Source organism: Carcharodon carcharias, chromosome 30, assembly GCF_017639515.1.
Source record: "Carcharodon carcharias isolate sCarCar2 chromosome 30, sCarCar2.pri, whole genome shotgun sequence".
Taxonomy (NCBI): Eukaryota; Metazoa; Chordata; class Chondrichthyes; order Lamniformes; family Lamnidae; genus Carcharodon; species Carcharodon carcharias.
Genome location: NC_054496.1, coordinates 15,255,264 through 15,277,089, shown reverse-complemented (window position 1 = coordinate 15,277,089; position 21,826 = coordinate 15,255,264). Strand labels below are relative to the sequence as shown.

Genomic DNA, 21,826 nt, shown 5'->3' with positions numbered 1-21,826 from the left:
AAGATTGTGCACAGCAAAGTCCCACGAGAAGAGATGGGCAACAAATGCAGGCCTTGCCAGAGGCACCCACATCCCATGGAAAAATTTAAGAAAAAATCTGTCATTATTTATAACACATTAGTTTTCTTGAAAAGATATAAATTCTCTAAATGTGTTAATTACGATCATTTCCCACTGTTCAATATGAAACAAAACATTTCTGGGGAACTTGCTTTTAAAAAAAAATTTTAGTTTCTCCACATAACACTTGGAGATGCACTCGAAGGTTTTCAGGTGTTAATATTTCAACTTTTGTCTGACGATTCTCATGTGAAAGTGCCGTGCGTGGTACGTTTTACTAAATAGAGGTGCAAATTGTTGTTGTTACATTTAAAGTTAAAAAGCTTCCCCAATTGTAAGTTGTTTAAAAATATTCTTTCATTGGATGTGGGAATTGCTGGCCAGGCCAGCAGTTGGTGCCCATCCCTAATTGCCCTTGAACCAATGGCTTGCTAGGCCATTTCAGTGGGGAGTTAAGAATCAACCACATTGCTCTGCGTCTGGCGTCACATGTAAGACATTAGTGAACCAGATGGGTTTTTTTTACAACAATCGATGAAAGCTTCACAGTCACCATGACGACCTTTCAATTTCAAATTTTATTAACTGAATTTAAATTCCACCAGCAGGAAAGGTAGGACTGGGACCTGTATCGCCAGGGGTTTAGCCTGAGTCTCTGAATTACTAGCCCAGTGACATTACCACTGCACCACTGTCTCCCCCTTAAACATGCCATATTGGAAGTACTCAAAGGAATCAACTTAAATTTATGAAAAATACATTTTGTTGAAACATCGCAAGACTACCAATATCAGGGGAAGCAACAACTTTATACTGTTTGAGTAGATTGGTTGGCAAGTGTACACTGATTGGTAGAAGCATTGCCATGGAGAATGTACCAGTTAATAATGACTGACAGTTAACTGCCAAGCATTGTTTGAAATTTTAAACAAGGCAGCTCAATTCTGATTGGTCAAGGCATTGACAGTCAATGGTGACTTCTCATACAAAGTTGTTGCTTCGCCTGACATTGGTATTCTTGAGATTGTCCTGATGAGTGCAAAATGAAAAGCTTCGACAAAATGTCTTTTTTCAGCAATGATCAGGTTCTGTGCTACCAAACAATTGTTTAAAATTAAGACCAAATAAGAATAGTATCAGGTTTAACAATTCCTTGGGCCCTGGTTGTTTAAGCTGATTTTGACTTCTAGGATATTCTAATGTGTTTGCTTCTTGGGTATAACGCAGGTAAAATGGGCCATTTTTGGATCCAATATCTCAGCTGTGCCCAAGGAGGAAACACTCGCTGTGGCTGTAAAGTGCTTTGAGGCATCTCGTTGCTGCCATAAGGTGCTGATTAAATGGCATGTCCTTTGACAGATCATATTTATGCTTATTAAACAGGAATAATTTCCCAATCTTGGGTTCATACGTCAGCAGATTGCATAAGGTAGCTATGTAGTTTTATTTTCAACCATCAACTGCCCTGGACTTCTTGTTTTTGGATCAGTCACCAAGGTCTGCTGGCTCAGCAAATTTGGGCATTGAAATTTGGTATCTTCCTGGGATGGCACAGCTCAGTCCTACACTGGGCCTGCATGTCTTAAATACTATTCCAGTCTCCAGTTGATTTTGTTTGAACCAGCTCCAAGTCCAGTTTTATCTGGGCTCATTTTCTTTGGCGCAATTTTCAGCTGGCCTCAATTTGTTTTTGTAAATCTTGAGAGTCACCAAAACTACATAAACATCAATTAGCCATTTAAAAAAAAATAACAAATATGGTTTTACATACAAGAGCAACGAAACGGTAAGTGTGTCTTTTTTAAAATGTATTCTTATGTGGGTGTCACTGGCAAGGCCAGCCCATCCCTAATTGCCCTTGAACTGAGCGGCTTGCTGGGCCATTTCAGAGGGACAGTTAAAAGCCAACCACGTTGCTGTGGGTCTGGGGTCACACGTAGGCCGGACCAGGTAAGGATACCGGTTTTCCTTCCTGACAGGACACGAATGAACCAGAAGGGTTTTTTGTGACAGTCGACGATAGTTTCGATTATCGATTATTTCAATTATTCAGACTAGTTTTCAAATTTCAGATTTATTGATTGAATTTAAATTCCACCAGCTACCACGGTGGGATTTGAACCCACGTCCCCAGAACACGAACCTAGGCCAGTGGATTACTAGTCTGGTGACATTACCACTGTACCACCATCACCAGAACAACCACGTTCTTCCCACATCGGAACACAACTCATCCAGTACCTGGATTGAATTGAATTGAAGAGCGCAGATTCAAAGGCCATTTTCTACCTTTAACAGGTTAAGTTGCTAGAATAGAACTTGTAAGAGGAAAGTGAAAAAAAAAAATCAGATTTAAATGAATATCAGCAGAACAATAACTTGCTTGGGTCTTGATCCTGCTGTGACTAACTGTGCTGAAGACATCATGAAAGTCAAATGTATAAAACGTTCACACTGTAGTCACTGTACAGTTTCGGCCTTCTTGACTTCAAGGGGAGATTTGAGCTGTAGACTCGTTATTGTTGGTTAGAACGGAAACCGGCTAGCATAGATGAGCACTTGCACTTAGTTACCAAGGTTAATCTGAGAAATGCTCCGAAGCCCTTCATGGTTAGGTGTCTGATCGGAGTTGGTGCAGTAGTGAAATTAGAGGCAGTACTCAGGAACGTGGAGGGAAGGACTGCTGAAAGCAAGGCCACAAGCTGGCGAATGGTGCAAGGGCGGAGGCTGGGAGATAGGACGAAGGCTGGAGGAAGTCACAAAGGTGCGGTGGAGTGAGTTCATGGATGGATTTGTAGGCAGGGATTTTTGATGGGAATGGACAGGCACCAGACCTCAACACGAGCAGAAATGGTGTGAGTGGGCCTTATCGGGGAGGGTAGAGGTCGATTGGCCAGAGAGTGTGGTGTTGCATAAACATCAAGTCTGGGGGTGTGCAAAGTGAGAATGAGGGCAATGAGGTAATGAATTCAGAGTGTCAAATGAGCTGCACACTGCCACATTAGAAGGTAAATCACCTGAAGCGCGATTTCTCTTGCAGCTTGCCAATAGCTATGCACAAAAATAAGCACCTTGGCAACACTGAATACTCAATGTCAAACAAGCTCTTTTTTTAATAGATTAAAGAGAATGCTTCAAGGGGAGAAGAGTATGACAGAAGTCTCTTTTCAGAAGATTCGATTGCACTGTGTTCCTCCTTTGCAATATCTGCATGGATTATGCAGACCTGTAAACGTCCACTATTTGTTCACCTTGCATTTCTTCTGTGGTGCTTTGACAATATTCAGTTTCTTAGGCATGTTGGAGCTGGCTTTCATCGTGACATCGTGCTCAATCTTGTTCCTTATCGCAACTTCCAGGTTCTGTGGAACAAGTTTAAAACAAGGCAGTCAAACACCTTGGCAGGGTTGCACCCGCTCGCACCTTAACACATGCAGAGCTCCAAGCACTGCTCATGAGAAAGGAGTTTCCCTCCATACCTTTTCAACCACAGGCAATGTGCACTAAAGGCTAAAGACTACTGGACGTTGGCAACACAAGGACTGATAAGCTGGCTGTGCGTTGTTCAAACACACTCCTTGGTGGGTTTCAGGTGGATGGGTAAAGTGAAAGATTATCACAAACGCCCCAAGCAAGAAATTAATTGAAAGGTAACAAACTTGACTAAATTTTTCATCAAGATATGGTCAACATCCCTGATCATCGGGAGCACAATGAAGTAGCTGCCTGCATTGCAGAAGGAGTTAGTGTCTACAAGCTCCCATCACCAGCTCAGCTACCTTTTTGAGATAGTCCTGTCAGAGGTCATTCACTTCTGCAAAAGAGAGACTCGCACTTATACAGCGGTTTGCACGATCACAGGATGTCTCAAAGCGCTTTTACAGCCAATTAAGCTCTTTTTAGGAAATGTAATCGTTGTTGGAATGTAGGAAACGCACAAGGACTGAAGGAGTCAAAAAGAGGTATTTGGGTCATTTTCTTTTCTAATCCCTGTGCGAACAGAATACAAGCGACTGAGCCCCGGTAGCAGCCTGGGGGTTGTGTTGTATCGAAAGATAACTACAAAAAGTAAGGCGACCGGGAACTGTTTGAGACATATGCTACAAAGATTGATCTAATGTCTAAAGGGCAGGAATCTCACTCTGCAGTGTCTGCCCTGGCAAGCCATTTGTGCTGCTCACTAGCTACCTCTGCAGGTTGAATTGCAGCACTACAGTGGAGCATATTCTATCTTAAAACTCAGAGTTAAGGCCCTTGTCGAACAGGAACATACAGTGAATCTGCAGCTTTGGTGTACTGAGGAAGCCCTCTGACGTGGCAGCCTCGTGCCTTTCTAAGATTGAGAAACGGAACAGTTCACCTCTCCTTTCAAATAGAGATGCACGAGATAATAAGTTTTTTTTAAAGGTAGATGAGGAAAACTGTTCCCATTAGCTAATGGTACAAGGACTAGGCGACACAGCTTTAACATTTTTGCTGCTCGGTGTGGGGGGGGAGGCGGGGAGTGAGACTTTGGATTGCTCTGCGGGGAAGCTGGCATGGACTCGATGGGCCGAATGGCCTTCTGCTACGGTGCCATCAATACCCTGCTAGCAGCACTCAGCGAAAGGACAAACAGGCTCCTGCCCTTCTTTGCATGAATCTTCAGCTCAAGGTCTTCGCAAGGGGAACCTAACCTAACAAGACTTCAACCCAGATGTCACTCAGAGGCTTAAAACCACAACTCTTTGAACAAACTCTGTCTTGAGTTTTCTGCCTGTGTTCGTTGGCTGTCCAGACCTTTCACAGTATCAGCTCAGTGAGAAGCACTCCTGCCTTAGGATCTGACGGTTCTGTGTTCAAGGCCCGCTCCAGAGGCTTGAACACAAAATGTAGGGTCTGACACTCCCAGTGCTGCGCTGAGGGAATCAGGGAGAAACATAGAAAAGTTACGGCACAAAAAGGCCAGTCAGCCCATCGTGTCCATGCCAGCCAAAAAAGAGGGATGCGTCGTCTTTCAGATGAAGCATTAAAACCACCTAACCTCTCAGGTGGACATTAAATATTCCTCAGCGTTGCTCCACAAAGCAGGGGAACTCTATCCGGTGCCCAGGCTATGTTTCCTAAGTTACAACAAGGATTGCAATTCAAAAGTAGAAGGGAAACATCCTCTGTAAAGGATGTAAAGCATTTTTGGACGTCTTGGAGTTGTGAAAGGCACTATATAAATGCAAGTCTTAAGAGTTCTTGAGTTTGTTAAGACAACGCAGTGCTCTGCACCAGCTTTAACTCCAAAATATCGAAAAGTACCACAGGCAGAATACAGGGTCAGCTCCATCAGGGCTCACAGGTCAAACTGACCAGACACTGACTTTGTGCTAACCGGGGTCAATGCTTTTCCAATACACAAGGAATCTGCATCAGTTTGAAAAGGGACACAGATGGGCTGAGTGGGCAAAAATATGGAAGCTGGAGCATAACATGGGGAAAAGGGGAGGCTGTCCATTTTGGCAGGAAGAATAGAAAAGCAGAGTGTTGTTTAAATGGAGAGAGACTGCAGAATGCTGCGGTACAGAGGGGTCTGGGTGTCCTTGAACATGAGTCAATAGTGTTGGCATACAGGTACAGCAAGCGGTAAGGAAGGTAAATAGAATGTTGGCCTTTACTGCAAGGCAGATGGAATATAGAAGGAGGGAAGTTGTGTAACAACAGGGCACTGGTAAGACCGCAGCAGGAGTACAGAGTACAGTTTTGGTCTCTTTACTTAATGATGTATATACTTGCATTGGAAGCAGTTCAGAGAAGGTTCACTTGGGTGATTGCTGGGATGATGGGGTTTGTCTTATGAGGAAAGGTTAAACAGGTTGGGCCTATACTCATGGGAGTTTAGAAGAATGAGAGGTGATCTTATTAAAACATAAAGGATTCTGAGGGGGCTTGACAGGGTAGTTGCTGGTAGAATGTGTCCCCTTGCGGAGTAACCTAGAATGAGGGGGGAAAAGTTTTAAGGATCTCCTATTTGAGGCAGAGAAGAGGAGGAATTTCTTCTCTCAGAGGGTTGTTAGTCTTTGGAAGTCTCTCCCCAGAGCAGTGGAGGCTGGGTCTTTGGATATTTTCAAGGCCACGTCAGACAGGTTTTTGAGAGACAAGGGAGTCAACGGTTATGGGGAGCAGACTGGAAAGTGGAGTTAAGGCCACAATCGGATCTGGCTGAGCAGGCTCGATGGGCCAAGAGGCCTTCTCCTGCTCCTATTTATGATCTTATGAACTTGAAAGCTTTCAGAAACGAGTATTGACACTGATTCTAGGTGATGTGCGCCAAATCGACACTGTCACAATCAAGCTGAATCTGTGTTCCCATGCTGAAAGGTGGGAAAAAACTATGTCTAGCCTTTGCTAGAAAACTGTTGAATTCCACCTCCCATCACCATTATCTCTTGCCACAACCACACAAGAGTAAATGTGGGATAGAATTAAGGAGAAAAGATACCATTCCACATATAGGATACAGAACGAATTGACCTATAAAACTCACCAATAGGATGTAAATGATTAAGAATTTAATGAATTCAACCTGACAACATATGATCTGTGGACTTGAATACAAAGCGCAAGGTGCATTCAATCTTTCATTTCTATTCTGTAAATTAAGGAGACCTGTATTTTGCAATTTATTGTAATTTATGCACTGAAATGTTCATACTCCTTTTATTATTTTATACTTTATTTTTATTTTAATGATCATCCATGACCGTTATGAATTATGATTGCTCGTTATATTTGCATCGTTATGCTGCCATGCTGATATTTCAATAAACCAAATATCTATCTTAGATTGTTGCTTAGTGTCGGGAAGAGATACTGACAGTTGATGACCTTTCATAACAAATCTTCCCACTCCTCTCTGGGATCTCTCCCTACCCCAAAAAAGAACTAGCTCGAGAAATTCAAAAATACTTAGATGTTTCAAAAGGAATACCTTCTTCAGCTTCTGCTGTTGAATTACTTGAGTCTTTTTTGGAGCAATTATTCTCCCTAACGTGGGGGAAGAAACCATTATTAATCAAGAGAAATATCAGTTCAGTGGATCAGTTTTTTATATAATATACTACATTCAGTTAAACAAAACATTTAGCACAGAGGATTTGGCTAATACAGGGATTTTATACATCTGCACTCCTGTTGCAAGCTCTTGTGGCGCAGTGGGTAGTGTCCCTGGCCTCTAAGCCAGAAGCTCCGGGTTTGAGTCCCACTCCAGGGCTTGATGGCGAAGGAAGGTGCGTTCATAACGTGGCCAAACAGGTTGAGTATCAACCTGCAAATCTTTCCAACACACACGCCAATGACAGGTGGTAAAAGCGTGGGATTCCTGGTCAGTCATGTGATGGAAAGAACGTTGGAGCCTCTACCATCACTATCCATAGCTCCAGACTGCAACATGCATGTAAAAAGTGCACGTTGCCACAGCAACTCAGACTGAGTTATCTGTAACACACCATTCCCACTCCTGCTGTACATCAGGTGCGTACAGTGGAAAACCGTCTCACTCTCATTCTGCAGTCTTTCGGCCATCAGCCTCAACTTAGTGGCCGCACTCTGGCCTCACAGAGTCAGTCATGAATTCAAATTCCATTCCAGACACGAGTCCGTGCTTCAGCTGAATGAGTGCTGCATTTTTTAAACTTTCTTCGGATGTGGGCATTAATGGCTAGGCCAGCATTTATTGCTCATCCCTAATTGCCCCTTGAGGTGGTGGTGAGCTGCCTTCTTGAATGGCTGCGGTGCATGTGGTGTAGGTACACCCACAGTGCTGTTAGGGAGGGAGTTCCAGGATTTTGACCCAGCGACACTGAAGGAGCAGTGATATATTTCCAAGTCAGGATGGTGAGTGGCTTGGAGGGGAACTTGCAGGTGGTGGTGTTCCCATCTCTCTGCCGCCCTTGTCCTTTTAGAGGGTAATGGTTGTGGGTTTAGATGGTACTGTCTAAGGAGCCTTGGCAAGTGCAGTCTTTTAGATGAGATATTAAACTGAGGCCCTGTTCTCCCACTCAGGCTGATATAAAAGATACCACACGAAGGGAGAGATCCACCCAGAGTCCTGGTCAACATTCATCCTTCTGCTCTTAGTTGTGTCAGCATCACATAGATATTCTGTCAACATTTACATGGGTAGCATTAGCTAAGCGAAGCATAACTTGCTCAGAATGCAGTCCTGATAATGGAAACTTCAATCGAGATCAAGAAAAAGAGTCATACAGACTTGAAACGTTAACTCTGTTTCTCTCTACACAGATGTTGCCTGACCAGCTGAGTTTTTCCAGCATTTTGTTTTTATTTCAGGTTTCCAGCATCTGCAGTGTTTTATTTTTATTTTAGTCACTAAAATTAGTGATTATTACTTTCATCACTGTTTATGGGGCTGCGTGTGCAAGCTGGCTGCCTGACTAGTAACGACATTTCAAAAGTACTGCGATGGCTGCGAAGTGCTTCGAGATTTCCCGAGGCCACGGGAAATTCAAATTCTTGCTTTCACAAGAAATTTGTTTTGTGGTAGAGAATCACAGGCTGCTCAGGATCGACTCCCTGATGCGTGTTCCCGACAGGTGCAGAGGGTCTCTTCATTATTAGCAATGTTACTGCGAATAAAGTGGGTTTTCACTCAAGGAGGCGTCACTCTGAGCCACTCCAGGATTAACAGTGGGGGATTGGGATGGGACAGGTGCAACTTGGCGAGAAAACAAAAAAAAAACCCCACAAATCCCATGGAAAGTTTAATTTGTCCAGGTGGTTACACAAAATTATCCAAATTGCAGAGAATTCAAAATCATTGATAATTGTTCCTTGTGTGACTGTCTCCTTCAGGCAGTGATCACCTTTCTCAAACAATGAACTGGTTCAATTGGAATTATTTCCCCCAAATCACCAAGTGCAGAATGGAATGTGTCAATGTTCTGCTCTGGGTTTGACCCTTGACCCAGTGACCCCACCCCCTCTGCCTCTGCAGGGCGGCTTCTGGAGACCCCGCAGCTTCACCGAGACCGAGTTGGCCCGCCCGCCGCCGCCGCCGCCGCCCGTGAGGAACTAACCCCGTCTCCCCTCTCGCCTTCCCCTCCTCACCTCCCTTCCTGGGCCCCCTGCCTCCTCCGCCGCCGCATCCTCCCCGGCTCTGCTTCTGAGACTTCTTCCCCCGCGGCGGCGCCGCCGCCAGTTTGAAACGGCCCTGCGCCATTGTTAGCGTGGCATTCTGGGATGGTGAGGGGCAGGGGCGAGGGGTATTGTGGGATAGTGAGGGGCACGGGAGAGGCATTGTGGGACAGAGAGGGGCATTATGGGATAGTGAGGGGCAGTGGAGCGGGGCATTGTGGGATAGAGAAGGGGTATTATGGGATTGTGAGGGGCCGTGGAGAAGGGTATTATGGGATAGAGGAGCTGAGGAGAGGGGCATTGTTGGATAGATAGGGGCATTATGGGATAGTGAGGGGCCGTAGAGAGGTGCATTGTGGGATTGAGAGGGGCAGTGGAGAGGGGTATGATGGGATAGATAGGGGCATTGTGGGACTGGCAATGGAATGGGGAATTGTGAGATAGTATGGGGCAATAAAAAGGGCATTGTGGGATGGGGGGGCAATGGACATTCCTTTAATTAAGAGTAATTGACAAGGAATGGGGCGGGGAGCACATACTGAATATAAGGGCAAAAATATAACTCATATGGCTTTAGGTGCCCTCTTCTGGACTGTATGATCCCAAAGCACAAAACACCTCATTGAAAATAAGAGCCTGTTCCTCAATCCATGTTTTCAATTCCCTCCACAACCCTCCCAGATTGCTGCCCTTCCCCAATCCTGGCCTCTTCAGCATCTCTGATCATTATCATACAACCATTGGTGGCCCTGCCTTTTAGCTGCCTGTGTGACTCTAAGTACTAGAATTCTCTCCCTAAACCAATCTGGCTCTTGCCAACGTACACTGACTGCCATTCGGTACTGATATGTTGAGGTTATATTGTTTCATAGTTTGCCATTGGGAGATTTGAACTCTTAATCTTGGGGTTGCAAACCCAGTATTATAACCACTTGGCTATTTAAGCCAAGCACTGATATGTTGAGAGTGAACAAGTAATCAACCCACTCTTAGTGTCAGCCTTGGCTCTCTGTGGGTCAAGACTCCAGAGACTTGAGCACAAGAGCTCTCACTCTCACTGCAGTACTGAGGGAGTGCTGCACTGTTGGAGGCACTGTCTTTCTGATGAGACTTTAAACCAAGCATATGTAAAAGATCTTTTTTTCCAATATCCCACCTATTTCCATTATTTTTAAATGTATTTCCATCCATTGTTTTATCTCTGCCTTTTAGCCTATTTCGATTCCTTCACTCCACCCCCACTAGGGCTATCTGTACCTTGCGTGTCCTGCTTTCTACCCTTAATTAGCACATTCCTTAGATAATATCATCACCTTCAACACCTCTTTGTCCTTTTGTCTGTGGCATCTTTTGGTTATCTCCACCTATCACTGGCCCTCTATCCAGCTCTACTTGTCCCACCCCCCCTTAAACCAGCTTATATTTCACCTCTCTTTTATTTTTACTTAGTTCTATTGAAGGGTCATTCAGACTCGAAACATTAACTGTGTTCCTCTCAGCAGATGCTGCCAGACCTGCTGAGTTTTGCCGGGTATTTTTATTTTTGTTTTGGATTTCCAGCATCCGCAGTTTTTTGCTTTTATGTATATGTAAAAGATCCCTCTATTTGGAATATGAGCAGGGGAGTTCTCCTTTGAATCCTGGCCAATATTTATCACTCACCTGACTTCAGTAAATGGATAACCTCGTTATCATTGTATTTATGTTTGTGGGACCTTGCTGTGCACAATTTGGCTGCTGTATTTCCTGCTGTCCAGAAGTATGTCATTGGCTGTAAAGAGCTCTGGGATGCCCCAAGATAGTGAATGTTGCTATGGAAGATCTTTCCCTTTCTGCACAATCTAATTATTTGTAAAAGCTGGAAATGAAAAGTGTGGCATTTTTCCTTTAGCATAGTGCCTATCAGCTATTTACAGGACTACTACCATTTACATAAAGAGCTGCAGCTTAGGATATCAGTCAATAAGCCCCACATTCAAAGCAATGATTTATTCCAGGGGAGCCCTCACTCACCATTTAAGAGAATACCATGGAGCCCTTCCAGTCACACATAAACTATTAAACTGCAGATATTTTACGTGTTTAATACTGACAGATTTTGGTGTTGTGACTTACCAATAAGGACCAGTGCACAAGTCCTCATTTCTCCTTTTCAAAATTCAAACAGCAAAGGAAAAGGTAGAAACACAGCTGGCTCAGGGGCTAAAAATTCTGCTCCTACTCCTGCTTCAGGTTGCAACAGATTCAGAGACTAAAATCTGCATTCCACCAACATTTATATGGGTAGTGTTGTAAGGTGCTGGGTGTCATTTGGTAAGTCATACTGAGGTATTCGTAGTCTAGGGTTGTTTAACAGTATTTATTAACTACTAGAAACTATATACATAGGTACAGTAAAGGTCCAAGCTAGGAGCTGTCTCCATGCTTGCTTCTACACACGGCTCTGTCCAACACTACACTGACCCGGAGGTGCAGGTCATGTGCTCTCTTACATCACTGTGTGGGCGGTACTGTACTCAGTCCCACATTAACCCTTTATGTGCCAGACCCTTATACTACAGGCCACATTAACCCTTTATGTGCCAGACCCTTATACTACAGGTAGCACCAGCTAAACCAGGCACGACCTGCTGAGTTGATAGTCCTGATAATTAAACTGGAAATAACCTAAAGATGGGCCTTGAAGATTTCAAGTGATGGCGCTGTGACTATTTCCTCTGGCAGGTTGTGTGGCATAGTCCCTGAGAAGAAAGATGATTGAAACTGTCTTGGGCACAGGTGGATCTTGGTAGTTTGTGGAGGTGGCCACCTTGAGTTTTGTCACTGCTGGAGGGCACCAGCTACACATTCCTGTCAATTCCCGCCAGCCCATTCCATATTTTTTTTAAAAATTTGTTCATGGGATGTGGGCATCGCTGGCTAGGCCAGCATTTAGTGCTCATCCCTAATTACCCTTGTTCAGAGGGGCAGTTAAGAGTCAACAACATTGCTGTGGGTCTGGAGTCACATGTAGGTAAGGATGGCAGATTTCCTTCCTTAAAGGGCATTAGTGAACCCAGATGGGTTTTTATGATAATCGATACGATTGGTCAACATTAAACTTTTAATTCCAGATTTTTACTGAATTCAAATTCCACCGTCTGCATTACCTTGGCTCTCTGGATTACCAGACCAGTGGCAATATCACCATGCCACCGTCTCAGTCTATTTTACTCCCTCCTTTACCGTAGTGATTCCCATTCCAAATCTTGGATCAAGATCCTGGATAGCTCTTCAAAATCATGAGATAGGAGGCCATTCAGCCCATCAAGCCTGTTCAGCCATTCAATTAAATCTGTATCTTAGCTTCCTCTACCCACCTTGGCTCTATAACCTTTTATACTTTTACTTAACGAAAACCTATCAATCCCTTGTTTTGAAATTTTCAGTTGAGCCCCCATTCCCTCCAGCTTTTTTTGGGGTGGCAGGGTGCAGGGGTAAAAGAGTTCCAGATTTCCACTACCCTCTGTATGAAGAACTGCTTCTCAAATTCACCAGTGATTGGCCTGGCTCTAATCTTATGGTGCTGTCCCCTTGGTATAGATGCTCTGACATAAGCCTCCTAAATCTGCAAACACACAGGTGGCCATTCAGCCCCTCAAATTCCTAGAGCAATCCAGTCAGTTCCATTCCCCCGCTCTATCCATGTAGCCCCTGCGAGTTTATTTTCCTCAATTGCCCATCCAATTTCCTTTTGGGATCATTTGACCATGTCCGTTACCAACCCCCTCATAGGCAGAGTGTTCCAGGTCAGTGCCGCTCACAGCGTCCTTTCTCCCTTCCCCCACCACCACCCCCCCCCCCCGTTGCTCTAGCCCAAAACCTGTGTCCCCCTTATCCTTGTACTATCAGCCAAGAAGGAACAGCTTTTCTTTGTCTACCTTTTCTAAACCTGTCATAATCTTGTACACCTCTATCAAATCTCCCCTAAGGGAGTATTTCCAACCTAACCTTGTAGCTAAACTCCCTCATCCCTGGAGCCATTCAGAGAGCCAGTGCAGACTCAATGGGCCGAATGACCTCCTTCTGCACTGTAAAGATCCTGTGATTCAATGGCTAATTGGCCACAATCTCCCATAATTTTCATTAGCAAACCCATCAAACTTAACTCTCCTTATTCCATTGGTTGTCTCTCTGGGATTAAAACATTCCAGAACAGATCAGAATGCAGGGCCAACTATAGACCTTAGGCCATTATTAGCTCCATGAGTATCACTTCCAAAATGGTGGCTGTTTCACCAACGTACATATATATCAGCCATCAATATGAGATGGTCACCGAGAAATCCAATAGGGAATGCAGAAGAAACTACTTCTTTATCCAAAGAGTGGTGAGGATGTGGAACTTGCTACCACAGGGGAGTGAATAGTATAGATCCATTTAAGAGGAAGCTAGACAACCATAGGAGGGAGAAGGGAATAGGAGGGTTACGGTGATAGACTTAGATGAGGAAAGATGGGTGGAGGCTCAAGTGGAGGATAAAGGCCGACACGGCCTGGTTGGGTTGAATGGACTCTTTCTGTGCCCTATATTTGTAAAACTGTGGAATTGAACAGAAACATTGATCCATGCAAGACTCTGCCAAATCCATTTTATTTAAATTCAACAGTCCAGATGAAGGGCCAGAGTCCAGCTTGTGGGACACCAATGAAGGACAGGCAAATAAAAAAAAAAACAGGAGAGATGACACGAGATAAACCTCGAGGTCGTGGTCAGGTGCAAGTGGCTGGTGTGGAAGATTCTAGAAAAGCACGGAATATGGATGGAATTCTCTGCTTTTGAAATAAAAGAAAGACTGAATAAAGAGCAGGGATTAATGTCGGTTTCCAGTGCAGGGAAAAATATGCAAAGCCTTTGGGTTTTGTACAGAACTGAAACAAAAAATAATGGAAAGTTTGGAGATACAATATGGAAAGAAAGAGGAAGCATGTTATCAGCAAGTGTAGTCTGAGTTCTGGTTTGGGTTAGGAGGTTTTATCAATCAGCACTTTCCGAAGCTCCTGAGGATCATGAACTCCAAGCTCTGTAATGATTCCCGCTGTGATAAGGCTGTGAGGAGTGATATCGAATGCGGGATTCCACACGTCTATACCTGCAAATGGAGAGAGAAGTTAAACCCTTCTGCATTGATAGCGGCTTTCATTTTATACCATTCCCACCCTTTTGCCTTGCCCGAGGTCTATCACTCTCGCACATTACGAGTTGCAGCGTCAGCCTTGACTCAGCTGGTAGCAGCCCGGCCTCAGACAGGAGGCCGTGAGTTCAAATCCCATCAGAGATTTGAGCACATACCGTGGTGTGCCAAAGGAATGCAGAACTGTCAGGAGTACAGTTTTTTTTTGATGAGGTATTAACCAAGTCTGCCATGTGGGGTGGAAGTAAAAGACTCCATGGCACTACGCAAAAAGGAGCAGGGGAACTTTCCCTGCCCAAAATTTATCTAACCTGCAACATTAGAAGAGATTATTGGGTCATTGTTGCATTGCTGTTGTGGGAGCTTGCTGTGCACAAATTGGCTGCCACACTTCCTACATTACAACAGTGTCTACACGTCAATAATACTTAATTGTCTTTAAAGTGCTTTGGGACATGCCGAGGTTGCGCAAGCTATCATAAACGCAAATATATTCTCTTTCTCCTGGGGCACCTACAAGCAGTACAGCTTTGTGGCCGGATGTCCGGATGTCCTTGGAGAGGGAGACACGGTGTCCGCTGGCACCGTTGAGGTATTGCGTGCTTGGTGGGCACCGCAGGGACTGGGGTGGTTTAAAGAGCCCTTTGACCACATTTTGATTTAATGTTGGTAAGTTTCCTTTAAATTTTGTCTTTGTTTTTGCAGTTTCCCTTTAAGGGGCCGCTTTTTACTTTATCCCCAATTTTGTTAACTTAAGTTTAATTGGTTGTGACCTGGAAGAGTTAGAACAGTACAGCACTCCCTCATTACTGCACTGCAGTGTCAGCCTAGACTAAGTGTTCAAATATCTGGTGAGTCTTGAATCCACAGCTGAGGAACCATCAATTAATTTTTCTTACTATTCTCCATTGATGGGGGTGTGGGCGCCACTAGCAAGGCCAGCATTTATTGCTCATCCCTATACAACTGAGCGTCTTGCTAGACCACTTCAGGGGGCAGTTAAGAGTCAACCATATTGCTGTGGGTCTGGAGTCACATGTAGGTTACACCGGGTAAGGATGGCAGGTTTCCACCCCGAAAGGACATTCGTGAACCAGATGGGCTTTTATGACAATCGATGATGGTTGCCATGGTCACCATTTACTGAGACTAGCTTTTTAATTCCAGATTTATTAATTAAATTCAAATTCCACCAGCTGCCATGGTGGGATTTGAACCTGTGTCCCCAAAGCATTAGCCTGGGGCCTCTGGATTACTAGTCCAGTGACGTTACCATCTCTTCATCTAAGGAAATGAATCCACCAATAAAGAAACCAGGGAACCCTCCCATATATATATATATATATATATATATATATATATATATTTCAGCTCTTCTCTTGCCCAAGAACACACAACCCCAACCCCCGCTCACCTGGCGCTGCAACACGGAGTCCGTTAATGTCCGTCAGCTCCTCCGCCGGCCTCTCCTCGATGGTGATCTGCTCCCCGCTTTCCAGGGTAAAGTCACACGACGTACTCGGGGCTGCCACATAGAAAGGGATGCCGTGGTGTCGGGCCGCAATGGCCAGCTGGTAGGTCCCGATCTTATTGGCCGTGTCTCCGTTGGCCACGATCCGGTCTGCTCCCACCACAACCGCTGCACACCGAGGGTAAGGAGTTAGGCCAGGCCGGCAGCTCAGAATGACACCAGCGCCAAGCTGCCCATCAGACCCATGCCCGTACAGGCGGCAATTTTAAACTGGGCTGCTGGTCAGGGAAACAGGTAGGTGAGGGTGCAGAGTGTGCCCGCCCAATTTTACTCCCAATATTAGACCCCGTGTAAACCCAGCGTCCCACACCATCCAGTCAGTTTTACACCAGGTTAAATTTGCAACCCCACCCTAACACCACCCCACTCCCTTGCCACCCCCCTACCATCCCCCAGCCAACCCAACCCCGCACCAACACCTCAACCCCCCAACTCCACCTGCCACCCCCCTACCAACCCCCCACTCCACCTGTCACCACCCCCCTGCCACTCCACCTGTCACCACCCCCCTGCCAACCCAGCCCCTCACCCCCCCCCCACTCCACCTGCCAACCCAGCCCCCTTGCCACTCCCCACCACCCAATTATCTGAACAAACTGCACAGCACCTTTGTATTTGAATCGAGTGGTTTAGCTCCTCCCTCACACAAGCTGCTTGGCAGCCAAACAACTGTCGAGACAATTGCACCAAGTTCAGCTGAGACTTGATTTGTTTTTTTCCTAAGCAGAGCTGATGATTCTTAACCACTTGGGTTGTGGGGGGGGTGGGGAGGGTGGCAGAATAAATACCCGGCTAAAAGTTAGAGGAAAACACTTCACTTGGGGTGCAGGGGATATCAACTAAAATGGGTAACCCGGAGAGTCTACTTTTTTTTCAAACCAGTTACATCACCAAACTGTTCCTAACCACCAACTGGAGGCCAGAATCGGAAGCACAAACCAACAGGGGTGGGGGGGGGGAGGTGGTGTGTGTGTGTGAGAGAGGGCAAAGGTCGCCGAGAGGCCCGGCAGGTTAACGGTGGTGCCAGCTCTTCTGCCACCGCGATTCCTTTCGCTGCCGGCTCGCTGGGAGGTTGCGCGCAGTTTGAAGGATTACCTGATATCCCCTTCTCCTTCATCGCCACGGATACCATGCTGTCAGCGATGAGGGTGGCAGGGATTTTCTCGTGCACCAGCTCGTAGGCAGTGAGCCTCGCCCCCTGGTTGTATGGCCGGGTCTCCGTGCAGTAAACGCGTTCCAGGCGGCCCAAGGACCACAGGGATCGTATCACACCTGAGGGCAGCGAGAAATGAATAAAAAGTCACGGGAGAAAAATAACTTGTATTCATATAGCGACTTCCCCATCCCAACTTGCCTAACGTTGGCAGACCAAATTTGGCATCAGGCCACAGAAGGAGATATTAGGACTGGTAACTTGGGTGGGTTTTAAGCAGCATCTCAAAGCAGAAAAGGTGGGGTGGGGTGGCGGAGAGGTTTAAGCGAGGGAATTCCAGAGCTTAGGGGTATTAGCAGAGGACAAAAAAATGGAGTTGAAGTGGGTGTGTTTAATGAATGGTGGACCAGACTGCAGGGACCCTGTCCCTGCTTCTGTTTTATTTTTAGGGATCTAGAGAGTCGAAGGCAGAGTCATCAGTCGACAGAAATGAAATCAAGGGATGCGCAGGGGCCAGAATTACTGGTGTGCAGAAATCTCGGTAGGTTACTGGGCCGGGAAGATAGGGAGGGGTGAGACACAGAAGAGAAATTTGAGATGACAGCCGTCAGAGAGAAAACAAAAGGCCCACCTCCAATTGGGCATTGAGGAGTTCACAAACGAATGTGGCCCTTACCCAAAGCCGTTCCATATCCTGCAGTTGCTAAGGAGCCAGTGTTACAATGCGTGAGGATTATTACTTTGTCTGTTTTTGCCTTGGAGAGAATATGTTTGGCGCCATGGTTTCCAATACTCTTGTTGTCGCGAATGTCCTTCTCCAACATGCCCTCGATTCTGGAAATCAGGCTTTGGTGGTGGGGGGAGGTGCAGGGGAAGAAAAAGCTTTGATCAGGATTAGCTGCTAAATAAAGTTAACAAATGTAATTTTTCCACCCGGACTCCTGACCCAGACTGATGGGATGAGATTCATCTAGTTACTGCTGGACGTTCGACATTAAGTGAAAAGGGCCCAACCGGTTAGTCTGTTTCTTGTTCCACCCAAAAAATTTTTAGCTTGAGGGAGGAATGTTGGCCAGGCCAACAGGAGAACTCACTGCTCTTTTTCGAATAGTATAGACATTTTATGTCCAGCTGACCATGCAGACAATAACAACTTGTATTAACATAGTAGAATGTCTGACAGCACTTCACAGGAAGGTTATCAAACAAGGTTTGACACCAAGTCACGCAACAAGATATTATGATAGTGGATGAAGAGGTAGGTTTTAAGGAGTGTCTTAAGGTAGGAGAGAGGTGTAGAGAGTTGGAGAGGATTGGGGGAAAGAATTCCAGCGCTTAGAGTCTAGGTGATCTGGACAATCTATATTGATGATTTAGAAGAAGAGAAAGAGAGTAATGTATCAAAGTTTGCTGATGATACAAAATTAAGTGGGAAGGACACAGAAAGGCTTCAAAGAGATAGCGATAGATTCAAAGACAAGGTGGCAGGTGGATTAAAATGTAGGGAAATGCCAAGTTATTCACTTTGGTTGGAGGAACAGAAAAGCAGAATATTTTTTAAAAGGTGAGAAACTTGTAAGTGTGGATGTTCAAAGAGACTTGGGTGTGCTGGTACAAGGAACACAAAAAGTTAGCTTACAGGTACAGCAAGCAATTAGGATGGCAAATGGCATGTTGGCCTTTATTGCAAGGGGATTGGGGTACGAGAATAATTAAGTCTTGCTACAGTTGTACAGGGTTTTGGTGAGACCACATCTGGAGCACTGTGTGCAGTTCTGGTCTTTCCACATTTAAGAAAAGATACACTTGCAAAGGAGATAATACAGTGAAGGTTCACTAAACTGGTCCCTGGGATGAGGGGATTATCCTATGATAAGAGGCTGAGTAAATTGGGTCTATATTCTCTGGAGTTTAATAGAACAAGAGGGTATCTCAATGAAACCTACAAAATTCTGAGCGGGCTTGATAGGATGGATGCTGAGAGTATGTTTCGCTGGTCGGGGAATCTAAAACTCGGGGGCGCTATCTCAGGATAAGGGGCCGATCATTTAGGACTGAGATGAGGAGAAATTAGTTCACTCAAAAGGGCTGTGAATCTTTGGAATTCTCTGCCCCAGAGGATTGTGGATGCTCTATCGTTGAATACATTTAAGGCTGGGATAGACAGGTTTTTGGTCTCTCAGGGAATAATGGGAAAGGGGGAGCAGGCAGGAGAGTGGAGTTGAAGCCCAGGATCAGCCATGATTGTATTGAATGGTGCAGCAGGCTCAATGGGCCAAACTCCTGCCACTGGGCAGGGCACAGATGAGTGAATAAAGAGATAGGGAGGGGCAAAGCTATTGAAGGACCCGAAAATAAGACAAAGAACTTAACCTCACGTCACATTATCACCTTTGACAACACCTTTGAGTACACCGCCAGTCACAGAAGTCCAAATCTCAATCGTTGCCAGGTCCCAGAGTGGAGCTGGAACACAGCGTGATGAACGTTTGAACTAAATTCCTACTGCAAAACCACCTCACTCCACAATAGCAGGAGAAGCATCACCCAAATTGGCCCTGGGGATGGCTTCTGCAGAGAATTAAAAGGAACCCAGGGAGGGGAGGCGGGGTGGTGGTGGTGGTGGGGGAGGGGTGGGGGGGTGGCGGGGGGAGGTAAATAATTCATCTGCGGCCTTCACTCACTTTTCCTTGAAGCTCTCAGCAGTGGAGTCCGGCTGTCTGACCTCGCCCGTCACAAAGTCAGACAGCTCCCGTGCTGCACGCGCCATGTTGACCGCCGTGGGCCTGGAGGTCACGAGGTAGTCCAGTGACTCAAGGGCAAAGGTCGCCAACTCCCCCTCGTCGCCCTTCTTACCCTGATGAAGCTCCACGGCAAGACTCAGGCACCCGACAATGGCGATCGCAGGGGCACCTCTCACCTACCATGACAAAACACAGGGTTAGGTGCAACACCCTCACAACAAGATCCTTCACCAACCCAAGCTGCAGGGAGATGGGACCCAGAGGCACTGCCAAAAGATGGAGAGTTATGGTGCAGGGACAGGGGGAGGGGGCTTGGAGATGCAAGGGTTCAGGGAAAGTGGGACCGGGGGCTGAAGGTTTTCCACTGACACTGGGCTGGAGAGAGGGGAGGTGCAGAGTAGGTCAGAGATTGAACAGCAGATAGTTCAGGTAGAGGTATAGAGCTGGAGAAGGTTACAGAGAGAAGTAGCAGCGTGTCTGAAGACAGGTAGGGTTTTAGAAACAGTGTGTTGAAGGGCAGCAAGTAGCAGACAAAAGGCAGAATTTTAATTCCATTTCCCCCTTTATACTCACCCAATTGTGCGCGCGCTCTCCGCCCCTCTGCACCCACCCGCGCGCGCTCTCCGCCCCTCTGCACCCACCCGCGCGCGCTCTCCGCCCCTCTGCACCCACCCGCGCGCGCTCTCCGCCCCTCTGCACCCACCCGCGCGCGCTCTCCGCCCCTCTGCACCCACCCGCGCGCGCTCTCCGCCCCTCTGCACCCACCCGCGCGCGCTCTCCGCCCCTCTGCACCCACTCGCGCTCTCCCTCCCACTGCACCCACTCGCGCTCTCCCTCCCTCTGCACCCACTCGCGCTCTCCCTCCCTCTGCACCCACTCACGCTCTCTGTCCCTCCCTCTGCACCCACTCGCGCTCTCTCTCCCTCCCTCTGCACCCACTCGCGCTCTCTCTCTCCCTCCCTCTGCACCCAGTCGCGCTCTCTCTCTCCCTCCCTCTGCACCCAGTCGCGCGCTCTCTCTCCCTCCCTCTGCACCCAGTCGCGCTCTCTCTCTCCCTCCCTCTGCACCCAGTCGCGCTCTCTCTCTCCCTCCCTCTGCACCCAGTCGCGCTCTCTCTCTCCCTCCCTCTGCACCCAGTCGAGCTCTCTCTCTCCCTCCCTCTGCACCCAGTCGCGCTCTCTCTCTCCCTCCCTCTGCATCCAGTCGCGCTCTCTCCCTCCCTCCCTCTGCACCCAGTCGCGCTCTCTCCCTCCCTCCCTCTGCACCCAGTCGCGCTCTCTCCCTCCCTCCGCACCCAGTCGCGCTCTCTCCCTCCCTCCCTCTGCACACAGTCGCGCTCTCTCCCTCCCTCCGCACCCAGTCGCGCTCTCTCTCGCCCTCCCTCCCTCTGCACCCACTCGCGCTCTCCCTCCCTCTGCACCCTCTCGCGCTCTCTGTCCCTCCCTCTGCACCCAGTCGCGCTCTCTCTCTCCCTCCCTCTGCACCCAGTCGCGCTCTCTCTCTCCCTCCCTCTGCACCCAGTCCCGCTCTCTCTCTCCCTCCCTCTGCACCCAGTCGCGCTCTCTCTCTCCCTCCCTCTGCACCCAGTCGCGCTCTCTCTCTCCCTCCCTCTGCACCCAGTCGCGCTCTCTCTCTCCCTCCCTCTGCACCCAGTCGCGCTCTCCCTCTCCCTCCCTCTGCACCCAGTCGCGCTCTCCCTCTCCCTCCCTCTGCACCCAGTCGCGCTCTCTCTCTCCCTCCCTCTGCACCCAGTCGCGCTCTCTCTCTCCCTCCCTCTGCACCCAGTCGCGCTCTCTCTCTCCCTCCCTCTGCACCCAGTCGCGCTCTCTCTCTCCCTCCCTCTGCACCCAGTCGCGCTCTCTCTCTCCCTCCCTCTGCACCCAGTCGCGCTCTCTCTCTCCCTCCCTCTGCACCCAGTCGCGCTCTCTCTCCCTCCCTCTGCACCCAGTCGCGCTCTCCCTCTCCCTCCCTCTGCACCCAGTCGCGCTCTCCCTCTCCCTCCCTCTGCACCCAGTCGCGCTCTCCCTCTCCCTCCCTCTGC

General features: G+C 47.3%; 2 protein-coding genes across 2 annotated transcripts in view; both read right to left on the bottom strand.

Moving 5' to 3' along the window:
- Positions 1 to 3,149: 3,149 nt before the first annotated feature.
- c30h19orf53 (chromosome 30 C19orf53 homolog) lies at positions 3,150 to 9,311 on the bottom strand. The gene is made up of 3 exons (XM_041176948.1): positions 9,157 to 9,311; positions 7,019 to 7,074; positions 3,150 to 3,422 (listed from the first exon to the last, which is right to left on the bottom strand). Exons 1-3 carry the CDS (start codon positions 9,266 to 9,268, stop codon positions 3,300 to 3,302), a joined length of 291 nt encoding a protein of 96 aa, XP_041032882.1. The 5' UTR covers positions 9,269 to 9,311; the 3' UTR covers positions 3,150 to 3,299.
- Positions 9,312 to 13,802: 4,491 nt separating this feature from the next.
- The window catches only part of mri1 (methylthioribose-1-phosphate isomerase 1), a 61,445-nt gene continuing 53,421 nt past the window's right edge, over positions 13,803 to 21,826 (bottom strand). The window contains exons 2-6 of the mRNA XM_041176957.1: positions 19,726 to 19,961; positions 17,718 to 17,887; positions 16,984 to 17,160; positions 15,772 to 15,996; positions 13,803 to 14,315 (exon numbers count right to left, since the gene is read on the bottom strand). Of these exons, the coding sequence (XP_041032891.1) occupies positions 14,188 to 14,315; positions 15,772 to 15,996; positions 16,984 to 17,160; positions 17,718 to 17,887; positions 19,726 to 19,961 (936 nt within the window). The 3' untranslated portion in view covers positions 13,803 to 14,187. The remainder of the gene's footprint in view (positions 14,316 to 15,771; positions 15,997 to 16,983; positions 17,161 to 17,717; positions 17,888 to 19,725; positions 19,962 to 21,826) is intronic.